Source organism: Thalassophryne amazonica, chromosome 4 (genome assembly GCF_902500255.1).
Source record: "Thalassophryne amazonica chromosome 4, fThaAma1.1, whole genome shotgun sequence".
In the NCBI taxonomy this organism is placed as follows: Eukaryota; Metazoa; Chordata; class Actinopteri; order Batrachoidiformes; family Batrachoididae; genus Thalassophryne; species Thalassophryne amazonica.
This window is the reverse complement of record NC_047106.1, coordinates 129,613,938-129,626,500: the sequence shown is the minus strand read 5'-3', so window position 1 is coordinate 129,626,500 and position 12,563 is coordinate 129,613,938. Positions and strand designations below refer to the sequence as shown.

The 12,563-nt window shown below is 44.1% G+C and overlaps 1 protein-coding gene across 1 annotated transcript in view; it reads right to left on the bottom strand.

The window, feature by feature from the left end:
- Nucleotides 1-12,563, bottom strand: part of LOC117508732 (transient receptor potential cation channel subfamily V member 1-like) — a 53,360-nt gene that overhangs the window by 13,340 nt on the left and 27,457 nt on the right. The window contains 2 exon segments of the mRNA XM_034168552.1: nucleotides 63-218; nucleotides 11,438-11,614. Coding sequence (XP_034024443.1) covers nucleotides 63-218; nucleotides 11,438-11,614 — 333 coding nt within the window.

Below are 12,563 nucleotides of genomic sequence, written 5' to 3'. Positions count from 1 at the left end.
TTAGGCTGATAGAGTTGTAAAAATCCTTTTGTGCTGATTTTATATAGCGTGTTTTAACTTACCTTTCCTTCTTTTCTATAGAAGGCCACAGCAGTGAAGATTCCCAAATATACCACGTAAAACAGAAAATTCATCAAGAACAGTTTAGAAGCAAACTTGTCCCATTTATCCTCAAGAAGACTGCGCAGAGGCTCAAACTGCAGCATCTCGTGACGGCTCTGAAAAATATACATAAATCAAAATCTACTGTAAGAACATTTCATTCTCTCCTTCCACCCCTCTGTCAATCCACTCCTGTCAGATGTCCTTTCCGTAGACTCTGGTTCTACATCAGGTTTCTTTTTGTTTAAAGAGAGTTACACCCTGTGCTTGCTCTTGGGGGAATGTTGGGTCTTTGTAAATTCTGTAGTTTCTGTTTGTGGTGACATAAATAAACCTGAACTGTATTCAAAAGCACTGATTCTGCTGTCAGTGCTGTTACATTTAATTGTTCGGACAGCCAAAAATGTAGATGGGTGGATTGGTCCATCCTAGCCAACTTTTGTGGACAATAACTCAAAAACTCTACCCACAACGGATCTGGTGTTTTGAAGCTCCTCAGTGGCTGTTCACACCTTTCGGGTGCCCTTCAAGAGAAGACCTGCGCAGTCATTCATTTGCTGTACCTACTTATTCCAATTAGCTCACACCTATTGTCAATGTAAAATTGCCAGTTCACCTAATCTGCATGTTTTTGGAAGTGGGAGGACACCGGAGAACCATGAGAGAACGAGTTCGCGGAAACATGGGGAGAACATGCAAACTCCATAACAGAAAGGACCAGGCAAGAAGCAATCCCAGGACCTTCTCACTGTGAGACAACAGTGCTAACCACTAAGCTACCGTGCTGGAGGATGTTGTAGCCCTGCCTTAAAGGGTATGTTTTGCAAATCTTAAGGTCATTGGCATTTTCTGGCCTAATGTGCACCACACTTGGCACATATAAGGAGGTTGGTTCCGCAATTACCCAATAAGGTCAAATTTGCCAGAGGTCATTCACTTTGGCCAAAGTTATGGCTGTCTGTCTTTTTGTTGTCTACTCATACCAGGTCTTTCTGGCTACTTTCAAGAGGTAAGGATGCACCAGTTGTCTGTCTGGGTGAATGCCATCCAAGATCCAGCATATTTTCTAAGACTTGAAGTGACCTGAGCTTGTTCCAGTAGCAACCTTGCAAGCCAAAGTCTTGACTTTACCTCCACCAACTTTCAGAGGTGCCTTTACATGTTTTGAATCATGAGACAATTATTTCTTCTTCAGTCTTTTGAACTTTCATTCACTTTGTTCAAGGTTAATCTTGGTCTCATCAACAAAACTTTTTTGCAGAAATGTTTAGATCATCTTTTTTTTAATTTCCAATATGACATTCTGAGTATGAGTGCTGATGAGTGTTTTGCATCTTGTAGTATGGCTTCTGTGTCTTTCTGCTCTTGAAATCTTCAAATGGTGGGTTCTCACTGTAGCTGGTGATAGCACTGGCTGTTTTGGGATTTTTCTCCACAATGTTAAGCCCTGGTCCCACCGAATAATGAAGGATGAATAATGAACCACGTAGCATGTTTTTTTTTGGGGGGGGGGGGGGGGTACGAGTCCAGTTATTCAAAAATCGTGGGAGAATGTGGCTCTGAGAGGCTCTTAGAGGCAGGAGATTTTCAGCTAAAGAGGCTCATCTCTGAGTGTGGCACTAATTTCAAGAAGTTAAAAATTTAACGACAACAGCATGGGACAGTTTGTGTACGGAGTACGACGAGGACAAATGAGGATTTTAAAGGCATGTTTGTTTGTTTGTTAAGGATGAGGCTGTTAAAAGCCCATTATCCAAGCACCTGGCAGCTACGAAGACAGGACAGGCTATTTTGGACAGGCTCAGCCCTCTTCCGCATTACAATCCCACCTGTTTAGTGCGTCAGATGCTGTATATAAAGTAATTATTTTGTAGCAGATTAATCATTTTCTGTCAGAGCTTGGGTGTTGAAAACACCTCTAATCACTTCTGGAATCACAGAGGACATTTGGAGCTTTTTTCCCTCTATCTGTCTTGTGCGCTGAGGTGGAGAACGTATTTGGAACAGCTTAAAAGGTAATTATTTGTAATGTTTTTATTGTAATAGCTTGGTAAAACAGTTCCATGTTCATTCCTTCTTATAAGCAGCTGTAAAAGAATGTTTATGAGGCACAATCTGACGCAATATATTCGCACACAAGACGAATGTTATGCAGTACGTGAGCTCACAAAAGAGTGATTTTGCAGACGAACAAAAAGTTAAAAGTTGGATAACGGTTTCAAAATGACTGTGTTTAAAGCCGCGGAAGAAATAAAGCCAGCGAAGCCGCGGTGGTTTAATGTGTTGAGATTTCAGTGTGAAGTGTGGATTTCAAGAAAAACTTGACACTTACATGTTCAAGTATTTTTGCTTACCCCAAAATTGGGTCATATAATATAAAAGGTACTAAGCTGCTTAACACAAATATGTAAATACTAGCAGATAAAGCTAACATGCTAAATTGTCTTTCCATATTCATTTTCAGTATATAGCAAAGACAAATGAGCAGGCCTTGTTGTTCCAGTTCTCAGAGCAGCAGAGGAAACAATATTTGTGCTATACTGTCTTAAAACTGACTGCAAACTACAGCTCTTAGCGCAGTCACGAAGAGGCCGGCTTCAGATAGGCACCGTGGCAGCCCCATCCACTTTCGGATGAATGAGTTGGCTTTCCCATCCATCTTACTCACAGTCGATGAGGGGATCTCACTCATTTTCAGGGGCCACATTACCCTCTGGTAGAGCGTAAATTGGTAGCACCAGACCTTGTATTTCCCAGGGAGTTGGCTTTGGTCAATCCTTGCCAGGCCATCACAGAGCTGTTTCATGATGGTTTTCCCCATCTGCTTATCAGACAGGTCTGTGGTGTACTGCCTCCCCAGACTTTTGATGGACTGCTCTGCGAGGAGTGGTATCTTCTCCCCTCTGACGACAAAGGTGGTGCTGTCGTTCCTGACTCCTCTCCTGACTGACAGGCTGCGAGACTTGGAGGGCTTGATCTTCATTCTTGCCCATGACATCAACTCATCCATCCTCTTCAGCAGTCTTGATGTGCATGCTGCTGTCTGAAGGAGGGTGGTGATGTCGTCCATTTAGCTCCTTAGTGCGGGAAGCCTTTGACCAGTTGGTAGCTTGATCCCTCCCACCATTTGCCTAGCACCAATGAGAATTATCTCAAATGCTGCGACAAACAGAATGGAAGAAATGGCACATCCCTTCGCAATTCCAACTTCCAGCTGCTGCCACCCAGTGGTGAAGTCCTGCACGGAGAAGCGCATCTGCAGGTTGTTAAAATAATGTGCTACCAAGTTCTTAACACAGGTGGGCATGTGGAAGAAGTCCATGGCGTAGTTGATCAGCTGGTGCGGGACTGATCCATACGCATTCGCAAGGTTGAGCCAGATGACATGCAGGTCGGTCTTTTCTATCTTGGCCTTCTGGATCTGGTCCCAGATCATTGTGGAGTGCTCTACACATCCAGGAAATCCTGGCACTCCTGCTTTCTGGCAGTTGGTGTCGATGTAGCCATTCCCAAGCAGGTAGTTGGTCATCCTCCTGGCTAGTACTGAGAAGAAGATTTTTCCTTCTACGTTCAGTAGAGCGATGTTACGGAATTGGCTGATGTCTTTGGAGTTGGCTTCTTTAGGGATGAAAACTGCTACCGCTCTTTGCCACTCAGATGGAATGAGCTGCTTTTTCCAGGCAGTTCTCATTAGGTACCATAGCAACTCTAGTACCTTGGGGCAGTTCTTATAGAGCTTGTAGGGGACTCCGTTAGGGCCTGGTACAGAAGAGGACCTTGCCTTCTCCACGACTTGCCTGATCTCACTGAGCTTAGGAGGCATGGTGTTGAACTCCAATGTTGGCTGTGCGGGCTGAGGTACATATCCTGGTGTTCCTAGGGGGACGCTCCTTTGCGGATCACTGTACTGTTCTCTGATATGTTGTTCCAACAGCTCCCTGGTGGTTTCAAGCTTGCCAGTCTTCTTTTCCTCCAGCAGCTGTCTGGCATGCTTAAAGGGATCCTTGAAGAAACTAGCTCGCTCTTTTTCCTTCCGCCTGTTGCATTTCCGAATGCGTTCAGCTCTGTGAAGCCCAGCAAGTCTTTTCCTGACCTCCTCCCACAGGAATTTCAGCCCTTCTTTCTCTGCTTGTGTTGCCTTTCTCCAGTTCTTGCAGAGTTGCCAAGGCCTCTGCACCAGCTGGAGGATTTCCTTTTCCCTCCTTCCCTTCTCTCTTATGGTGGTCCTCTGTCTGGGGACAAACTCACCAAACCTGTCCTTACAGGTCTGGTATATGATGTCCCCAATCAGATTGAGCTTAGCCTCCACCCCTCCATGCAGTGATTCCTCTTGGGTCTTGATCATGTTTGCATCCAGTGCACGCCATGTCTCTACTTCGCTTGACTTTGGCCACTTGATCTTAATTCTTCTGGCTGGTATCTTAGTCTCTGCGTTTGGCTCTGTTCTGTCTGAGGTGGTGAGGACTGGGTCTTCATGCTCACGTAAGGGCTCGTTCTCTACCAGTGGACCTTCTTCCTCTGTCACTCTCATGCCTCCAGCAACGTTGGGTCCATTGGCTCTGTGGTTTTTGCCCTGGCTTTTGGTCCCTCTTGTCTCACCTGCTGTCGCAGTACAAGGTTGCTGTTGGCCATTCTGGCCACACTTCACTTTCCCCTGGTGGATTCGGACGCCTCTGTACGTGGTCACTTTCTCCCATCCACATGCACACTTTCGGAGGATCTTCTCCTCGTTTCCTGGAGTTCTGGTGTTCTCGTAGTCTATTTCCGTTGCCGTCGTCACCGTGTAGTCCGTCCTGTGAATAATATCAGGCTGTTACACAGTTTACAATATTCCTAAATAATTTAACCATGTATTTCTAATGTTCAGTATTTGTGTATAACAATTAGCCCCATAAAATAGCGAGTGCAGGAGCTGCAAGTTGTGTAAAGCTGTCACACCATTTCAAAAAAAGATCAGTATCACATTAAAACATAAGATTCATGATTTAATGTGGTAAGTTTTACATTTTAACTTGATATTTTTCACATATTAATATGATAATCTGTATTGTGTTTTAATATAATAAACATTATGTTAAAATGTGACTCTGGTACAACTCTGGTCCCATATAGTAGTGTTCAGAATAATAGTAGTGCTATGTGACTAAAAAGATTAATCCAGGTTTTGAGTATATTTCTTATTGTTACATGGGAAACAAGGTACCAGTAGATTCAGTAGATTCTCACAAATCCAACAAGACCAAGCATTCATGATATGCACACTCTTAAGTCAAAGTTAACTTTATTATCCCAGAAGGGAAATTCAGATGGTCAAGGTCTGTATAGTACAGACAACTTCAGACGAGGTAGACAAAACTTAAAAACAGATAAATAAATAAAAGGCAGATAAATACACCCCCCTCCCCCATGCCTCTCTGGCCTATGACTATGAAATTTGGCTATTAGTAAAAAAAAAAGTAGGATGGGGGTGTTCACAATAATAGTAGTGTGGCATTCAATCAGTGAGTTCGTCAATTTTGTGGAACAAACAACTGTGAATCAGGTGTCCCCTATTTAAGGATGAAGCCAGCACCTGTTGAACATGCTTTTCTCTTTGAAAGCCTGAGGAAAATGGGACATTCAAGACATTGTTCAGAAGAACAGCGTAGTTTGATTAAAAAGTTGACTGGAGAGGGGAAAACTTATACGCAGGTACAAAAAATTATAGGCTGTTCATCTACAATGATGTCCAATGCTTTAAGATGGACAAAAAAAAACAGAGACACGTGGAAGAAAATGGAAAACAACCATCAAAATGGATAGAAGAATAACCAAAATGGCAAAGGCTCACCCATTGATCAGCTCCAGGATGATCAAAGACAGTCTGGAGTTACTTGTAGGTGCTGTGACAATTAGAAGACGCCTGTTTGAAGCTAATTTATTTGCAAGAATCCCCCGCAAAGTCCTTCTGTTAAATAAAAGACGTGCAGAAGAGGTTACAATTTGCCAAAGAACACATCAACTGGCCTAAAGAGAAATGGAGGAATATTTTGTGGACTGATGAGAGTAAAATTGTTCTTTTTGGGTCCAAGGGCCGCAGACAGTTTGTGAGACGACCCCCAAACTCTGAATTCAAGCCACAGTTCACAGTGAAGACAGTGAAGCATGGTGGTGCAAGCATCATGATATGGGCATGTTTCTCCTACTATGGTGTTGGGCCTATATATCGCATACCAAATATCATGGATCAGTTTGGATATGTCAAAATACTTGACGAGGTCATGTTGCCTTATGCTGAAGAGGACATGCCCTTGAAATGGGTGTTTCAACAAGACAATGACCCCAAGCACACTAGTAAACCAGCAAAATCTTGGTTCCAAACCAACAAAATTAATGCCTTGCAGATGTGAAGAAATCATGAAAAACTGTGGTTATACAACAAAATACTAGTTTAGTGATTCACAGGATTGCTAAAAAACAGTTTGAACATAATAGTTTTGAGTTTGTAGCGTCAACAGCAGATGCTACTATTATTGTGAACACCCCCTTTTCTACTTTTTTTACTAATAGCCCAATTTCATAGCCTTAAGAGTGTGCATATCATGAATGCTTGGTCTTGTTGGATTTCTGAGAATCTACTGAATCTACTGGTACCTTGTTTCCCATGTAACAATAAGAAATATACTAAAAATCTGGATTAATCTTTTTAGTCACATAGCACTACTATTATTCTGAACACTACTGTATGTGAACGTAAAAAGTGTTTAAATGCCGTACACACCCACAGTGGTTTCACTTATGTGTATGATGAGACTTCATATGTGTGGGTGCGTCTAGTCTACCATTGTGTGGTCTGTCCTGGAGATCCACTTACACCTTTTTACTCTCATTGTTGCAGTACTTTAAGTTTGGTGACCATGGATCAGTGGAAGGAGAGGACGGTCCACCATCCTTAAGGCTGTGGGTTGATCTCCGATTGTCAAAAACCTGCCTGGTCTTAGTGCGCATTCATCTCATCATGCCCACACAAACATGGTAGAACTGTTTTGGGAATTTTAGTTTTTCCAGGCATCGCTCCTCCCAGTTTCAATGTATGCAGAAGCTCAAACAACCTGAATAACTAGAAAAACCAGTGTGGCTGTGCAATGCCCATAGTCACACAGTAAATATCATCTTAAACATTTTTTCTTAACAGCTTCCTACAACCATGTTTGTATGTTAAATTTTATGCTCCTGTTTGGGCTGACTTTTTGAAGGTATAAGTTATATTTAAAAGGATTTGAATTTAAATATACACTAGAAATGCGTCACAGTATAAAGCAATACATGACACAAGCAAAATAAAATTAGAACTAGCACAGAGTCCATGCTGAAACGTGGCCACAAAGCTGAAGCCACAGCTCGGAATTCCTCTTGAAATAAAGATGATTGGGCTGCTGGGATAGCTTGTACTGTAACAAAGAGTGTGTGTGTGTGTTTTTGGTCAGCAGGAGCGTTGTGTAATTCAGGATAATCAGGAGTGTAATGTGTGTCAGTGTTCCATGATGCATACCATAAAATGGCCGACACACATCCAAAATGTCCTTGTATTTGGTGCTAGTATCTTATCTTAACCTAACTGCTTTTTCTAGCTGTCTGATTGATAAAAGCAAAGTATTCGCATCTATTTGGAACAGAATGGGAACAGCATGATGGAATACTCTGATTTGTTGCTTGGCACGCCGACATACAAATACACTAAAAAAGTTTTACATACCACCTTGAACGCAACATGAGCATGACACCCGCTTCTACCCGCCTACTTCACTTTGCAGGCAATCACATAGCCACTGATTCACGACAGGCTACGGTCCGCATACATGGGCGCTGGCTTGACTCAGGAATAAAAGTTAGCGCAGGTAGAAATCAGGGCTCTTTGTTCAAACGGTGCATGTGATGTGGGTTTTTAGATGACTCTGTTATCGGTATAGGCACCTTTCACTACAACATCTAAACTCTGAAGTCCATTTCCTGTCCAATTCTTTTTGAGATCACTCACCACATAAAAGAACCCTAACAAGTGTGTAGAGTTCTGAAAGCTTTCATGATTACTTCACTACATCTCCAAAACACACTCATCTTCAACCGTTTATTCCAATTAAGGGTCGCGGGGGGCTGGAGCCTATCCCAGCAGCCATAGAGCATGAGGCGGGGTACACCCTGGACAGGATGCCAGTCTGTCGCAGGGCCACATATAGACAAACACATTCACACCCACACTTATGGACAATTTAAAGTTTCCAGTCCACCTAACCTGCATCTCTTTGGATGTGGGAGGAGAGAACTCATGCAAACACAGGGAGAACATGCAAACTCCACACAGAAAGACCACAGGTGGGAACTGAACCCATGACTTTCTTGCTGTGAGGCAACAGTGCTAACCACTAATCCACCGTGCTGCCCATCTCCAAAACAAACAGTTTATATTTACTCTGATACATTTGTCTTTACCATTGCTCATTAGAAAATAAACTGGAAAGATTGATGTGATTGAGTGTGGGGTTGATCTCAATGACACACAATAGTTTTATATTAATTTAACAGTACTAGGACCATTGTAAGTTTAACAAAAAGGAGGAGGGGGAAAATTGAGATTATAAAAATTATAAATTGCCAGAGTGTCAGCTCCACCCACAACACATGTGCATGTGTTTCGTGCGATCCCCCCACTCCCCCCAACACGTGCATGTGTTTCGTGCGATCCCCCCACTCCCCCCAACACTTGCATGCGTGTGATTCACACACACCCAAACCCCTCCGGCGAGGCACCTCTCATCTGATCACAGAGTGGCACCTTGGTCTGTGCGCTGAATGGACAGGGGGTGTGGCTGGCTGTCTCTAGTCCTGGACGTCACAGCTGCAAAATACGTACCGCATGTGTGTGTTTGCTGTCTTCACATGAAAGTACATAAAAACATATATCGCTTTTGCGATGGGCTGGAGAGTGCTCACAGCGCGCACATTGACAGGCTGTCCCAGGTGATACGGACCGTCAGTTCATGTGGACACGCAACAGGCGATCTGAATGTGTGACAGGTCACGTGTGACCTGTGAGCGGTGTGCCGCAGGACTATATGACAAGCCAACAGTGGAACAAATACACCACTTTCACTCATGTATCAGCAGTAATGCATCGTACAAACGCTGTTTGGTCAGTTATCACTGCACTTTTTTCTCTTTTTTAAAAAATACACTTATGTCCTTGTTGATTTCAGTATTTTTCTGCACCTTTTACAGGACAGTGATGGTAGCGCAGTTGTAAAGTTTCTGGCTGGCAATCAGACCTTTTGTAAATTGCAAGTTCAAATCCTGTGGATGGCATGTATTATTTTTTTTTCACAGCAGCTGCGCAATGTGGTTACACATACTCCAGCTGCTTAATTTCAATTTAGTTTAATTTATTTAGCCCCAAATCACAACAAAGTTGCCTCAAGGCACTTCACACAAGTAAGGTATAACCTTACCAACTCCTCGCACTGTGTTCCCACTGCAACGGTTTCGTTCACACTCATGTACAAAACCATTGCAGTGGGTTCGTTCATGCCTGCCCATCAGCTCAATGTTTTCGTGGTTCACTCATATGAGCTGTTCCGCAGTGATTCGCCTTGATTTGTACTTATTCGTACTATGTGTGAAGGGGCCCTAAGGGAGACACCTGCCACCTTCCTGAAGAAAACCCATTTCGGCTGCTTGCATCCGTGATCTAGTTCTTTCGGTCATGACCTTAGGTGAGAGTATGAATGAAGACTGACCAGTAGATCAAGAGCATTGTCTTTTGGCTCAGCTCCCTTTTCGTCACAACAGTATGGTAGAGCAAATGCAATACCTCCCCTGCTGCACAGATTCTCCGGCCATTCTCCCCTCGCTTGTGAACAAGACCCTGAGGTACTTATTCCTGACACGCAGTAGGCAATCCATTGGTTTCCTGCTGAGAACCATGGCCTCAGATTTAGAGGGGCTGATCCTTATTCCAGCCGCTTCACAGTCAGCTGTGAACCGATCCAGTGAGCATTGGAGGTCACAGGCCGATGAAGCCAACAGGACCACATCATCTGCAAAACGCAGCAATGAGTCCACCAAACTGAAGACCCACCTCCACCCAACTACACCTCAATATCCTGTCCATGAACATCATAAACAGGATTGGTGACAAGGTGCAGCCCTGAAGGAGGCCAACCGCCACCGAAAAAACAAGTCCGACTTATTGCCGAGCACCCGAAACCAGCTCTCGCTTTGTGAGTACAGAGATTGGATAGCCTTGAGAGGGGACTCCCTCAGTCCATACTCCCACAGAACCTCGCACAGTGTCTCCCGGGGGGACCCGATCATACGGACTACAAAACACATGTAGACTGCATGGGCATACTCCAAGGCACCCTCCAGGATCCTTGTGAGAGTGAAGAGCTGGTTGGTTGTTCCATGACCAGGACAGAACCCACATCGTTCCTCTTCAAACAGAGGTTTGACTATCAGCCAAACCCTCCTTTCCAGCATCCTGGAGTAGACTTTACCAGTGTGGCTGAGTAGTGTGATACCCCTGTAATTGGCACATACTGTCTGGTTCCCTCTCTGGGAACCATCGCCTTATCATAGTGGAGAGGTTTGTGTGCCGCTATGAACAGGTAGAGGAAATGTGACTCGGCCCGGAGGAAGCCTGAGGCCCCCATCTGGAGCCAGGCCTGGCTGTAGGGCCCGTCAGTGAGTGCCCGGTGGCTGGGCTTGCCACTGAGCCCAGAAAAGACAAAGACCACCCAAAAAGACAGCGTGGGCCTTCCATCTCCACTCTGTGGGCTCACCACCTGCAGGGGGATCCACTGGTGTCGAGTGCGCTGTCCCATGGGTGGCAGTGAAAGTTGAGGGCCTTGGCGGCCCAGACCTGGGGAGCAGGGTCTAGCTGTCGGGGTTTGGAACATCACCTCACTGTGGGGGAAGGCCGGAGCTTGTGCAGGATGTGGAGCGATACCAGTTAAATCTGGTGGGCCTTGCCTCCAAGCATAGCCTTGGCTCTGGAACTACTCTCCTTGATAGGGGTTGGACCTTATTCTTCTCTGGGGTTGGACCAGAATGATCATATGAGCAAAAATGGCTTTGGGTCCTATCTGTGATTTATTTATTACCTGCTAAGTAGTCAAGTGGGTGAAAATGTTCTGCGTATGGCGATTCAGTAGTTTTTTCCCAGGGGAGTCTCAACATTTTCTCAAAATTTCTTGAAAATCACTCCTAACAGCAACCAAAGAGTATCACAGTTTAAAAAGTTTTTCTGGCAAAAACAAAATTCTCTGGCAAAAATGATAAAATCAAGATGGCTACTGCTCACAGGATTTTCACTTCCAAAGACAATAATCTCCAACACAGAGTTCTCTTCATCTGTGTCCAAGGACGTCATGTCATACAGTGAGGAGTGGACTGGCCCGTACACCCATTCAGTGAACTTCCTTGACAGCAGTTTTGTTTCTTCATCCACAAATTCCCGTTGCAATATGTGCTTGAACAGCTGGTCAGGAAGATATTAGAAACATAACACATCAGGTTTGAAACACAACTGTGCCATGGAATATTATGGAATATTGCACATTTTGTCATCTTCAAGAACGTTCTCTCATACAGTTAGCATGAAAATAGTAAAAGGTTTTTAAATTTCAGTGAACTTCGCATTTGTTCTATACATCACAACTAACAAGGCCAAACACAAGGGAAACACTGACCCTTGACAGCAGTGTGTCTCTTAAATCACATGTGAATGGGACATGCAGGAGGCCTCACTGTTTCACATTCTTGTTCTGCCAGGAGCACCGTCTCCCATGACACAGCCTGGGACATGTAGGGACTTAGTAAAATGGGCTGTCTGGTAATTATATACAAAGTTAGTATCAATAAGTGAGAAGATAACCGGGGCTTCCAATTCTGGTCAACACCAGACCAAGCTAATCAAGTATGGTTAGAGTAGGGAGAGATGGAAAAAAACAACAACCAAAAGGCTGCTGTTTTGAAGCACGTAGCCTGGGGTCCATAAGTATTTGGACACTGACACAATCAATGCCTCTGTACATCACTATAAAAAGCAGCTGTGCCACTCTCTGTACACTCGACGCCGTCAGCTCTCAGAAGTGAAGCAGAGTAGCTCTGGGTTAATAGATAGCTGGGAGGCTGCCTGGGAAGATTAGAGGCTATGTGTGAGATTCTCCATGTGCAACTGGAGTTGCGTCAGGAAGGGCATCCGACGTAAAACTTGCAACAAATCACAATGCGGATCTGTACAAAATCTACTGTGGTAACTAGAGATGCACCGATTCACAATTTTTCACTTCCGATCAGTTCACAAATGTACAAATGCAGAAATGTAGAGACTATTGCCCGTATCAGGTAAATTTGCACCATTTTAGAAGTTACCATGCATTCAGAAAGTATTCACATTTTGATGTCTGCAGATTGTGGAAATGCAC